This window comes from Chiloscyllium punctatum, chromosome 10 (assembly GCF_047496795.1).
Source record: "Chiloscyllium punctatum isolate Juve2018m chromosome 10, sChiPun1.3, whole genome shotgun sequence".
NCBI classification, from domain to species: domain Eukaryota; kingdom Metazoa; phylum Chordata; class Chondrichthyes; order Orectolobiformes; family Hemiscylliidae; genus Chiloscyllium; species Chiloscyllium punctatum.
In genome coordinates, this window is record NC_092748.1 from 21,705,086 (window position 1) to 21,717,446 (window position 12,361).

A 12,361-nucleotide genomic window follows, 5' to 3' on the forward strand; every position below is an offset into this window, starting at 1 on the left:
TGACCAACTTGGTTGAATTTTTCTAAGATGTAACCAGATGTGTAGATGAGATAGTGAGGACTGCAGATGCTGTATATGAGGCAATCTGCTTGGACTTCAACAAGAACGTTGATAAGGTCCCGCTGGAAGGCTGACAGTTAGGTAAGAGCCTATGGGATCTAAGAAAATTTGGCAATTTAGAACCTGATTTGGCTGAGTGACAGGAAGCAGAGGGATGCTGTTCTGACTGGAAGTCTGTGTCCAGTTCAGCATGGATCACAATTAGGACCCTACTGTTTGTTTGATATATAAACGATTTAAATTGAATGTAGGATAGTTAATCAGAAAGTTCTTGATAAGAAAATTGGTGTGGTGGTAAATACAGAGGAACCTTGATTATCCAAAGGACACGGGCAGGGAGTATTTCATTCCGTTAATCGAATGCTGGATATTCAAATGCTGGATTAAATAGTTTAGTCAAGCTATTTTGTCAGATAATCCAAAATTCGGATAATTGAATGCTGGATAATCGAGGTTGCTCTGTAATGAGGAGGATATCCTTAGATCAAGGAGGATATAGACACGCAGGTAGGTCAGATGGGCTGATCAATGGCAAATGTATAGTTGCACTACCAAGGTATACAAGATTATGGGCCAAGTGTTGGAAAATGGGATTAGGATAGTTAGGTGGCAGTTTTTGACTGACGCAGACTGGATGGGCCAATGGGCCTTTGCTGTAGACCTCTATGACTGAACAGTTACCCAAATGGCACAAGGGATATACATCTGCCTCCACCTAATCTTCATGGGGCCCTGATAAACACCTAGAGTCATGGTTGTTCAGCTGTGGCTTTAAACATCCAGAATAGGGACTCTGGAACTGCAAACACATTGTCAGAAATGGGTGTGCCTGTGATGGGTGCAGAAAAGGTACAGAGAAGCAGGTGTCGGTGAGTAGACAGTAGAATTGGCATAGCTATCTGGTATGTGTACGGGGACACAGGGCCTTCTAGCCTAGGCTGGCTGGTGGCTTGCAGTCACAGTATTGCAGGCTGCTGTTCTGAGGTGGAAATATAAATCTACCATTCAAATAAATTTTACCATGTGCATCATTTTGAAGGGAATTTTGACAAGGTGTTTAAAGAAGGATGTAACATTCAAAGTCAACTCTCTCCGTTCATTTTGTGGGGTGGGGGGGTGGGGAGTGGGGGAAGTTCACCTTGTGGCAAGTTTTCACTGAAATCAAGGTGAGGGTGGATGGTAGTGGCAAGAGGGAAGGGGTGGTTATCGCTCAATATGATTCAACCCAGCTTTGTATGTGGAGAAAGCTCAATATCTTCTTTTTACGAAGAGGTATCAAAGCGGGTTAAGGCCTCTGTAGACTTTGAAAGTGATTTACTGGTTCTGTCCCTCCTTTCCTGAACTAAAGGTAATTTGGCTGGTTTTGGTCTGTTTACAATGTGTACATTTTTTAAAAATTGGAGCAAATTAATTTCTCTGACAATATTCAATTTCAAACAGAGCACTGAAGTCCCTTTTGAAGACTACAGGGGAATTATTTTTTGTACCATGTGTTATAAAAATGACAACTGAAAAAAATGGGGATATTATAAATGTTTGGCAAATTGGAATATTGTCAAGGAAATTCATAATTTTGGATGGTTCACTTGGGGACATAATGTCTTCACCTCTTCCAATGGTCCTTATAGGAGAAGGCCACGTACTGCAAATGAGGAATGAGATTTTGGAGACTGTTGGGCAAAGAGGAGTCTTGCAGAATACTGGAATTGATGAACAGATGGAGGAGACTGGGAATCGGGAGATGTTAATGAATAATGTTCAAGAAAAGGACATAAATGAGGAGTATGACGAACTGACTGAGGGTGAGGCACCAGCAGTGACTGTAAGAGATAATGGAGATGCCGACCAGATAGAACGTGCTGCAGCTAATCTTGATGATGGAAAACAAAGTGCATGTGACACACAAAGTCTTGGAGGTAAAGAGGTATCTGAGGAAATATGGCATGCCCTGGGATCTGGAGGAGGAATCCAATGCTGTGGTAGCATGGAGGAGAGTGAGAGTGAGAGTGACCTTGGAGTGAATGAGAAACATATGCAGGAAAATGTCAAACAGAAGCTTGATCATAATGAGAGATACCAGACTGAAGTTGGAGACCCGGAATCTCATGGAGGGATGAGGAAGGAAAATTATCCAGAATTTAGAAATGACATAGATGTCCTATGTAATGACAGTGCCGAGGCAGAAGCTGACAATCGAACCATTGTGGAGGAAACTCAAAAAGTCGTGCAACAAGTGCTGGAAAATGCGATAGAAACTCTGCAGCAGGACATGTGTGGGTATGATTTACAGGAAGAGTTGAGGAATGAGGAAAAAGAGGTCACCCAAGAGGGAGTAGGATCAATTCAGATGAGAGAGGATAACTTGACTGGGATGCAGGAGCAGTCTGCTGAAGTTGTTCATGTCAGAGAGAAGGAATTGGATGAGACAATGAACAAAGAGATGGGAGAGGAGCGGGTGGCCATGAGGGACATTGGGTTCCATCCTACAACAAACGAGAGTGAAATCTGCACAGGGAATCTTAACAATGAGTTAGGCACAATGAGTGGAGAAACAGGGTGTGTGCTGGATATTGCAATTGGTCAGAATGAAAAGTCTAAGTCCGGTGGAGGGGACATGGATTTCATGGTTAGCTCAGTACAGGATGAAGTTAAAAATGGAGAAGGAAGGGAGCAGTTAGTGGGCACAACCATTGTACAGCTAGAGAAAGAAGTGGAGGAAATTGCAGAAAAAGCTGAGATTGGAAATTATTCACTAACGCAGACAGACCAACAGGAGGTAGAGTTAGGTGAAAAGGTCACTTGCCATCTGATTGGAGCAAGAAGTCCAATAGTAGATGATGAAGTAAAACAGCCTTTTATCCATAATGAAGAATGGAAAGGTGAACCAACTGTGACAGGCAAGGCGGAAGGTGATTTACAGGAAGGAGAAGTGAAGGACCTGGGATTAGAGGAGGAACCAATCATTGATGAAGTCAAGTCAGATCCAGGTGTAGAGGAAGTTGACAGAACCAGTCAGGCAGTGCTCCAAGGAAAGGTAGAAGGTAATTTGGAAGCCAGTTGTCTTCAGGAAATGACACTGATTGGAGAGGAAAATAAAGCAGCAGTTGAGGTTGAGAATCAGGCCATTGGTGATGACAAAAGTTACCAAGGGGATGAGGTAAAGTGGCATGAAGAAGATGAGGAAAATATCCAAGACACTGGTGAAGCCAGGAGTCAGAGAAAGAATGAGGATATGATCATCAAAAACCATGATGAAAGGGAAATCAAAGGTCTTAGTCCTGATGAGGGCAAAGATCACGAAGGAGATAAAGAAGAGGAGATTGAACAGGGGAAAGACAGGGAGGTGGAAAGTCCAAGGAATTATGAGGATGAGATCAAAGGCATCAAGTGCAATGAGATCACGAGTCAAGGAGAGAAAGAGGATGAAACTGATGACAGTGCAGGTCAAAATGAGATTGAAGATTGTGAAGAGGTGGTGCCAGTTCCTGGGATAGTTAATAATGAGTTCAGGGAAAAGAGAGGTGAAAGTGAAAGCTCCAGTGCTAGGGAATCTGGTGAAGAGGAGAGTGAGGTCAGAGTTCCGATTGAAGAAGAGGGTGAGGTCAAAGGTCTAACTGAAGAAGGTGGTGAGGTCAAAGATCCCCAGGAAATGGAGGACAGTGAAGCCAGAGGTCCTGTTGAGGAGGATGAGGTTAGGGTTCAAGGTCTCCAAGAAGAGAATGGCAAGGTCAAAGACATCAGAGAGGAAGATAATGCCAAAGGGCTCAGAGAGGAGAATAGTGTGGACAAACACTCTGAAGAGGAGGATAAAGCCAAAGGCTTCAGAAAGGAGATGGTGAAAAGTCACCAAGAATGTAAGGAGGTTGAGATCACTTGTACCAAAGCAGAGGAGGGTAATGTCCAAGCCACGAGAAAGGATGAGTTCAAAGGTCCCCTTGAAGAGGTAGAGGATGGGGTCAAAGATCCCAGAGAGGAGGAGACCAAACATCCCAATGAGGGGATGATGGATGAGGTCATATTGCCCAAAGAAGTGGAGAAGGCCAAAGATGCCATAGAAGTGGTGGGGGTGGTCAGTGTCACAGAAGACGAGGATGAGGTCCAGTGTGAACTGAAAGTTGAGAAACTACTTTGCACAAACGTTAAGGGAACTGTGCAAGAAATGGGGAAGGAGGTCAGCCTAGGTGAAGAGTCAAAAGGAGTGTTTCCTAATTTGGGAACAACTAAAAAAGAGAGTGATGAAATGGAGGAAAAGATGGGATTTCAACAAAGTGAGTGTGAGTTAAGTGGGCAGGCAAGTGCTGTAGTCCAAGAGATTGACCAAGGGAGGCAAACACAAAACGAAGAAGAAACTAACAAGGGCAAATCAGAAACTAATACTGAAGGTGTTTATGAAGTAACGGACAGCAAAGACGACCAAGGAACACCAATAAAAGAAGAGGCTACAATAACTGAAGAGGTAACAGCTAAGGAGAGTCTGTCAGTGAGTAATGGGGAAGAGGTGAGGCAAGTGAAAGAGTACAGTAGCAATAAAGAATTTGAGGGAGATACTCAGCTGTCAGAAGGGTTTGTAAGTGAACTTGTAGAAAACAATGAAAGAGAAAGGCACAAATTGAATGAAAAGTCAGAGGAAGTAGCACAAGGGAATGTGAAACCAGATTCTCTAAAGAATGCGACGGTTTTGGATAATGTTATAGACCAAGGTGAGACCCAAAGCTCCAGTGCAAATGAACGCATGGTATGTGGGGAAGAGGAAGGAAAGGTCGAAGGTCTAATTGAAGAAGAGGGTGAGGTCAAAGGTTCCCAAGAATTTGAGGGGGATGCTGCCAAAGAGGACAGGACAGAAATACAAGACAGAAAGAGAGAAGACATTGTAAATGAGGAAAGGGATATGTCTGTGAGTGGCATGAAACCACAACACAAGACACCAGGCTGTAAGTCAACCAAAGGTGGGGCTGATGATGCACCAGTCTCTCAAACTGGTGTGGAGCAGGAGCAAGATGATGAGAAAGGAGATAGGTTTGAGTGTAATGAAGCAATGAACGAGATATTAGGAGATGAAACTCAGGATCGGAAGGAGGTGTTTGAAGTTGAAGTGGAAAGGGGAGAAGTGGATTCTGGAAATGAGACAGGACCTAAGCCCATTATGAGTACAGAGCTCAATGAGCAAATAAAACTCACTGTAGACAACACTGGGGATAGAATGCCAATACAACACAAGCAGGAGGGAGAGCAAGGCGGGCAGAGAAATGAGTGTACGATCAACAACGACCAACAATCCGAACATAGTGGGGAGTCACCACAGGACAGCGGGCAGAGTATTAAGTCTGACATGAGCATGTGGGACGACAAAGAGATGGAACAAAACCCAGAAATGGCTGAAGCAGGAAAGGATAGTAAGAGAAAAAGCAAAACCAAAGATGACTGTTTGCTATCATGAGACCAAATTACAATCAGTAAATAGCACTGTGGAATTCAAACTGTACATTGCACTGTGTCAGAACTGCTATTTTAATATAAAGTTATCTGTTTGTCATTGATAAGATTTGGATTTGATCATAAGCTGATATTTGCACTAGAATTTGAGCTACACTTGGTCCTACTTTACCAAATCCTATCTTCAGTCGTGTGCCCCCCAACTGCAGATTATGATTGTTCTTTAGTTTTTCAGGAAGAGCACAATTAAAGAGCATTCAAATTCTTCTTTCCACGTCTCTCGTAGCTTGCCATTGGCAGCTGATTTTAAGTTGATCGACATAATGCCATGTGATTGCTGTTTGACAGAGCATTAGATAGAAGCTTGAAGCCATGGTAGTTTATTCCAACATTTACCATTTTCTGTGCCTTAAGTTTAATGAACCACATTCTTTGATGCACTGAATACTTCACATACTGTTTCAGGAGATGCTTTGCGCATTAACTCCATTGCACAATCGATGCACAGTGTGTCTCCTAATTTCTTGATGGATAAAATTGGCTAGTGTGGAATTGAAGATTGGAGGGCCCTGAGATCACTTCCTGTCTTGTGCAGAGAGTAATAATGCATATTAGAGTAATAGTAAGGGTGCTTCCATTGCCCAACATCCTGGGTTAGGCAAGGAAAGTCAGCAGGGGACACAGGTTTGTATTCAACTAGGAATGCTAATCCTCAACCTACTTCAGAGACTCCTGGATTGTACAGGGATAGAAAATTCACCAGGTCCAACAACAAAATTATTTATATAGCTCCTGTAACATTCTAAAACCTCCTAAGCTGTTTCATGGGTTTGTAATTAAGTGAAATACAGGCCACAAAAACTGCTATAAGGTTAGCTGGCCAAAAACTTAGGTTTTAAGGTGTATTTAAGAAGAGGTAAGGGAGGTGGAGATGTTTAGGTTGTTAATTCCACAACAATTGGCATTTGAGGGGTCAGAGAAAGTTACAGAGGTAGGGAGGATAAGAGCATGTAGTGACCTGAAATAAGAATGGGAACTCTAATATTGAGGTGTTGCTTGACTGGCAGTGCACATTGATAAGCAAGCACAGGAGATACAGGAATGGGACTTGAGCTGAGTAAGAACATGGACAGCAGAATTTTGGACGTTGTCTATTTATAAAGGCAGAATATGGGAGACCAGTTGTGAGTGTATTGGAAGAATTGCATAGGTAACTTAGGCATGAATTAAGAATTTTGGCAGGTTTAAGTAGAGAAGAGGAAAAAAAATCGAGCAACATTACAGCGCTGGAAATAAGCAATAGTGCAGATATGTTGTTCTGGCTCAAGTATAACACCAAGATTGCTACAGCCTGGTTCAGCCTCAGATAGTCATCAGGGACGTTGGCTCAGTGGTTAGCACTGCTGCCTTACAGTACCAGAACCATTTTAAGGCAGAACCATTGACCACATCCCATCCATATTTTTAATCACAGTCTAGTTTGCCCAATGTTAGAGAAATAGAAAAACCAGCTAAGGTTCTCTTGATCCTTGTCCAATAAGTCTTGTGTTCAGATTGAGAGAAAATTAGTTTGTGTTCCTACTCCCGGCCCCTGTCCAGTGAGCCCATTATCACTTAGAGAGAAAATTAGCATGCATGCCCATTCTTGACCCCTGTCCAATGAATCCTGTGTTTGTGAGAGGGAAAATCAGCCAGTGTTCTTTCTCTGATCCCTGTCTAGTAGGCTATGTGTTAGAGAAAGGGAAAATATAATTTGTGTTTCTGCTCCTGGTCCCTGTCCAGTGACTCCTCTGTTCGAGAAAAGAGAATCAGGTAGGGCTTAGCTGCACAGTGTAGTTGTGTGGGATAATAGATTAAAAATCACACATCACCAGGTTATAGTCCAACAGGTTTATTTGGAAGCACTAGCTTTCAGAGAGCTGCTCCTTCATTAGGTAGCTGTTGGACTATAACCTGGTGTTGTGTGATTTTTAACTTTGCCCACCCTGTCCAACACCAGCTCCTCCACATTAGGGATAACAGGTGACAGTGAGATTGAACTCTAGCTGTATGCAGTCCTTTTGGATAATCTACTGACACTGACTAAGCTCAAACAGTGCATTGTACTCAGGTATGAGAACACTTGCTCATAGCAATGTAACCCGTTCCCCCATGAGAATACAGTATATACTTTCAGAACAGCAGAGGAGCAAGGGTAATGTGCATCTTGTGTACTCTAAATGGCCTGTCCTGCGCAGACTGTAAATTATGTACCCTGTCCCTTTGCAAACTCTGTGCTGCATGATTCATGTCCTAACCTGGCGCAGATATATATAATGATACATTGCATGTCTGTTTTTGACTGAACAGTATATTACCACTTGCTGCACTTATTGCATATTATGATATACCTGACTGCAGACTAAATATGATGTATGTTTATGCCACTGCTGACTGTGTTTCCATGCTGTAATTGCTATTCTATGGTATGTTCATGTATGGCCATTGCATTTAGAATATCAGCTCAGTATAAGTTTATGTGAGGTGTGACAGGGACAGGGTTATGTGGTTCTTCAAGATGCTCTAAATCATGATGAAAGACCTGTGATTTCAGGTGGTTCAGGTTGTAAGTGAAATCATTCAATTCTTGGCGATGTGCCTTGTGTTTAGATATTTGAGACAGTTGACAAACCATACCGTGGGTGACTGTGTTTAACATCATTTTACAGCTTTCAAATGGATTGAGTGCCTCAAACTATCTTTGAAAACAACTGCACTGTAAACATGACATGCTAATGCATCACTGAGCTACAATCTGAATAAAAGGCTCATGTTTTGATTTTAATCAAATTATTTCAAGCTGTGAGTCATTCTGTACCCGTGCTTTACATTAAATTACAACACAATCAATTTGTGAATATATCTATAAAACAGTTATTTGTATGTTTAGTGGTTTTGGAAGGGCTCTTATTCTTGTTTATATGGGTCTAGTTTTTCATATTCAAAATTCAAAATAATGCAGTTCTACCAGTGGCTGAGCTAGTAACTGGCCAAAGGGCTGCTGAACCATCTAGCTTAGGAAGCTAGTCTGCCATCAGTTAGCGAGTCTCAGCCAGAACAGGAGTTGGGGTCATGCAGAAAGCTTCAATGTCTTCATGACTGGGAAGAAAAAAGTCAGCCTAGGTTTTTGATTACTGATTCATATCTGTAGAGGCTTTCTGATATGTGCATTTGATAGTTAGTTTGTTTAGGTACATGTACACAGCGTGTACATATGTCTAGGTGCATGTGCACAGAGGTATGTGTACCTGCATCTGTGTGCAGGTATGTGCAGCTGTGAGAAGTTAGTTGCAAATGTATGCATGGGTGCAGGTGTATTCAAAGAGACAAAGGTATATGTATGACAGTTTGTGGCAAAGTATGACTGTTTATGTTGATGTATATGCATATGTGTACAAGTGTGTATGAATGTATGTGTGAGCATGTGTGTGCAGGTGAGTATCTTTGTATATGTGGGAGAAAGGTTGAATGCACATTGATATCAATGTAGTGGCGCAGCTTTAACTATCAGCAGTTGTATATGTGGAGGTGTGTGCACACTGGTGTTATGTGTAAGGTTATGAGAGTAGGTCTTAGTATGTTGGAGATGTGAGTTTCTGACAGTCGGTGCATTTGTGCCATGCAAGTATGAGAAGGTGTATGTGCACTCATTTTTGAATGTACCTGTTCAAGTGTATATGTATGTATGTGTCTCTGTGGGTGTATATGCACCTTTTCTCCTTACAACTGCTCCCCAGCAGTGGAGAATGCCACTCCTGGCAACCTTGGGCATCCTCTTAATTCAAATATTCCTCAACATTGATGTATGAGATACCAGGGACACAGAACCCTAACCCCTTACTATGGGAGAATTTACAGACACAGAAACCAATCCAGTTATGTTGGGGTCCACAGAACTCGACCTGTTACTGTGTCAGCATATAACAGTCAACAACAACAATTTGCATTAGCACCTCCAACGTGGCCTGGGATTAAAAGTTAATTGTCTCTTGTGAGTATTGTCCTTCATGTCCCAATGTTAAAATTAGGACTTCCAACAAAATCCCACGTAACAATCTTTGACCAGTCATTATCACCTCTTACCCCATTCCAGCAGATGGCAGCAATCTGCTATTTTCCATCTTGTGCAATATCCCATTTTCCATCATGTGTAATATCCCTGACCTGAGAGAATTTCGTCTTCATTCTCCTCAGTGTCTCCAGCCCTTTCTTATTCTGAGAAGCACTCTGACTAACAAGTGCTGTTCCTGTAAGTCTCAAACTCTGCTCTTGTGTCACTACTATTGCTAAGGGCACTGTTTCTTGCTTGAGCTTCCTGTTCTGATGAGCAACCAATGCTGAAAAGTGTGTGTTTGCGTTCATACTGGTTGAGGAAAGGTTTGTGGTTGGTTGCGATACATCTATCACATAGTCCACAGTTCGATCCTTTCACTGACACTCTCACAATAAATGGGCATGTGAGAATTTGTATTGGAAAGCAACCAACAACCATGGAACTGCAGCCTAAGACGGGAAAAGGTGTAGGGGGAACGTGGTGTATATGTTTAATTGCCAATCCTTCTCCAGGTGGCAGTTAGAAAAATGGCATTTAGTAGGTAATTGAGATATCAGAGGAAAATTGAAGGGAAGCTACTATGTCCTGGCATGTTGAATACTGTGCAGTTTGACAATATGCTCAATATGATGCCTGAGATCACAGATACCATCTGCAAAAACCTGCATGCAGCTCATCTTTTAACAATGCTTTCACTGACCTCACTGGAGGGTTAAGCCTCCACTTCAGGAAGATCATGGTTAGGGCAAGTAGTGAATTTATTCCCACTTGTTCAATGCCTCACACTGTAGATGGATTTGACACTTCAGTGCCTGCACATTCTGTTCCTGAACATAGCTAAATGTTTCTATTTGTCTACCAGCTTCATCAGAAAGGAGTCCTTGCCACCGTCAGCTGGCTTTAGATTTTTAACACTTTTCTGACTTCATTTACTCTTTTAAGTACTCCCTTGGTCGTGTTCATTGTGGATTCACAGTAGAGCAAAGCTCTCTGAATTTTAATATTCCTCAACACTGGTGTATGAGATACCAGGGACACTGAACCCCATCCAGTTACTGAGTAGGGACAGTCAACAACAACACATTGTCTTACCATATCAAAGGTACTAATTAAATTCAATCGAAGATGCAAACAGAACCACTGCAAAGCAAAATGTCAAAGAGGTAGGTTCAAATAGTTATCTTAAAGGGGCAAAAGGTAATGGGGCAGAGAGATTTAGAACTTAGGACTTTGCAGGCTGAAGACATGCCCACCAATAATTATTAACATGTAAGTGAGGATATTCAGGTAAAGAGAATTAGACATACCCTGATGAATTGTAATTCATATTTTGGTGAATTGTAAGGCTAATGGTGATTGCAGGGATAGGAAGGGATGAGGAATGCACAGTTTTGAAAGCAAGGTTGAAAGTGTTTAATTATAGAGGTGTTGCTAAATTGAGCGTCAAGCTAGGACAGTAAGCATAAGGGTGGGTGGTGAAAAAAACCCAGACTTAATTCAATTCCCGCCTCAGGCGACTGACTGTGTGGAGTTTGCACATTCTCCCCGTGTCTGCGTGGGTTTCCTCCGGGTGCTCCGGTTTCCTCCCACGGTCCAAAGATGTGCAGGTTAGGTGAATTGGCCATGCTAAATTGCCCATGGTGTTAGGTAAGGGGTAAATGTAGGGGTATGGGTGGGTTGCGCTTCGGCGGGTCGGTGTGGACTTGTTGGGCCGAAGGTCCTGTTTCCACACTGTAATCTAATCTAATCTTATTGGAAATAACAAGAAATATAGCAGAGTTTTGGATGACCTCACATTTACAGAATATACATAATGGAGGAGGACAAGAAGTAGGTTAGAATAGTCAAATGTACAGGTAACAAAAGCATAAATGAAGGAACAACTGAGCTGAAGCAGGGTTAGAGAGAGGTGATATTAGAGAGTTGGAAATGAGTAGTCTTGTGAACACACACAAAGGTGACTGGGATTGCAAACAGGCTGATTCAGCCTCACAGTGGAGAAGTAGAGTTTGCAGCAGGGATCTAAGACAACAACTTCAATTACACAAGGGACACCAGACAAGCAATCAGGAAATTCAGAGATAGCGGAGCGGGGTCAAGATGACCGTGTTGATGTAGAGCTTGGTGCTGTCCATGTATATTCGGAAACCGAGGCTATTTTCAGATTGCTAAGGAGCATCAAATAGAGGAGGGCTGAAGGAAGATCACATGAAGGGAGCGGGGCTTACTAGGCGTGATGTGGGAATGAGAAAGTACAGATTCCTGTCCCATCATTGTGTATGGCACCATTCCTCAGAGAAGTATTATGTTAATATACTGTCAGCGAATCTGGCCGCAACAAAACATTTAGAGGTGTGAAATGTGGAAGGCAAAATTCTTTTTGTGGCAATTTTCAGTAACTCCTTTCTGGTGTAACAAATGTCTCCCAATTACTTCATGCTTGTCATGTCATATGCTGTGTGCTCATTCACTAACTGTACTAGTAATGTTGCTTTTAAATATAATTGTGTACATTTCTCTTGTTAAAAAAAATCTTTGCAAGCTGCAAACAGTTCACTAATCTAGTTATAACACACCAAGGGAATACCCTCATCTCACAATCTGATACCAGCCAGTCACAGTTCAAAGGTTTGTAACCAGGCACAGTGACATCACTAAACATCAAATGTGCCTGGGTTTGGTGGGCAATGATGCTCCCTGGACTGTGTCAGTGCTTGAGGCTGACATGAGTCACTACATGATTTCCACTCCTTTTCTCTGTAACTTTCTCTTACT

At 42.3% G+C, this 12,361-nt stretch overlaps 1 protein-coding gene across 19 annotated transcripts in view; it reads left to right on the top strand.

Annotated features, from left to right (window-relative positions):
- The window catches only part of LOC140481934 (leucine-rich repeat flightless-interacting protein 2-like), a 140,423-nt gene that overhangs the window by 103,172 nt on the left and 24,890 nt on the right, over window positions 1–12,361 (top strand). For 17 of the 19 annotated variants that reach the window (XM_072578647.1, XM_072578654.1, XM_072578661.1 and 14 more), the window contains one exon: window positions 1,689–8,331. In XM_072578647.1, the coding sequence (XP_072434748.1) occupies window positions 1,689–5,497 (3,809 nt within the window). In that variant the 3' untranslated portion in view covers window positions 5,498–8,331. Of the gene's footprint in view, window positions 1–1,688; window positions 8,332–12,361 lie in introns of those variants that run through there. The other 2 variants (XM_072578666.1, XM_072578667.1) reach the window with 2 other exon arrangements.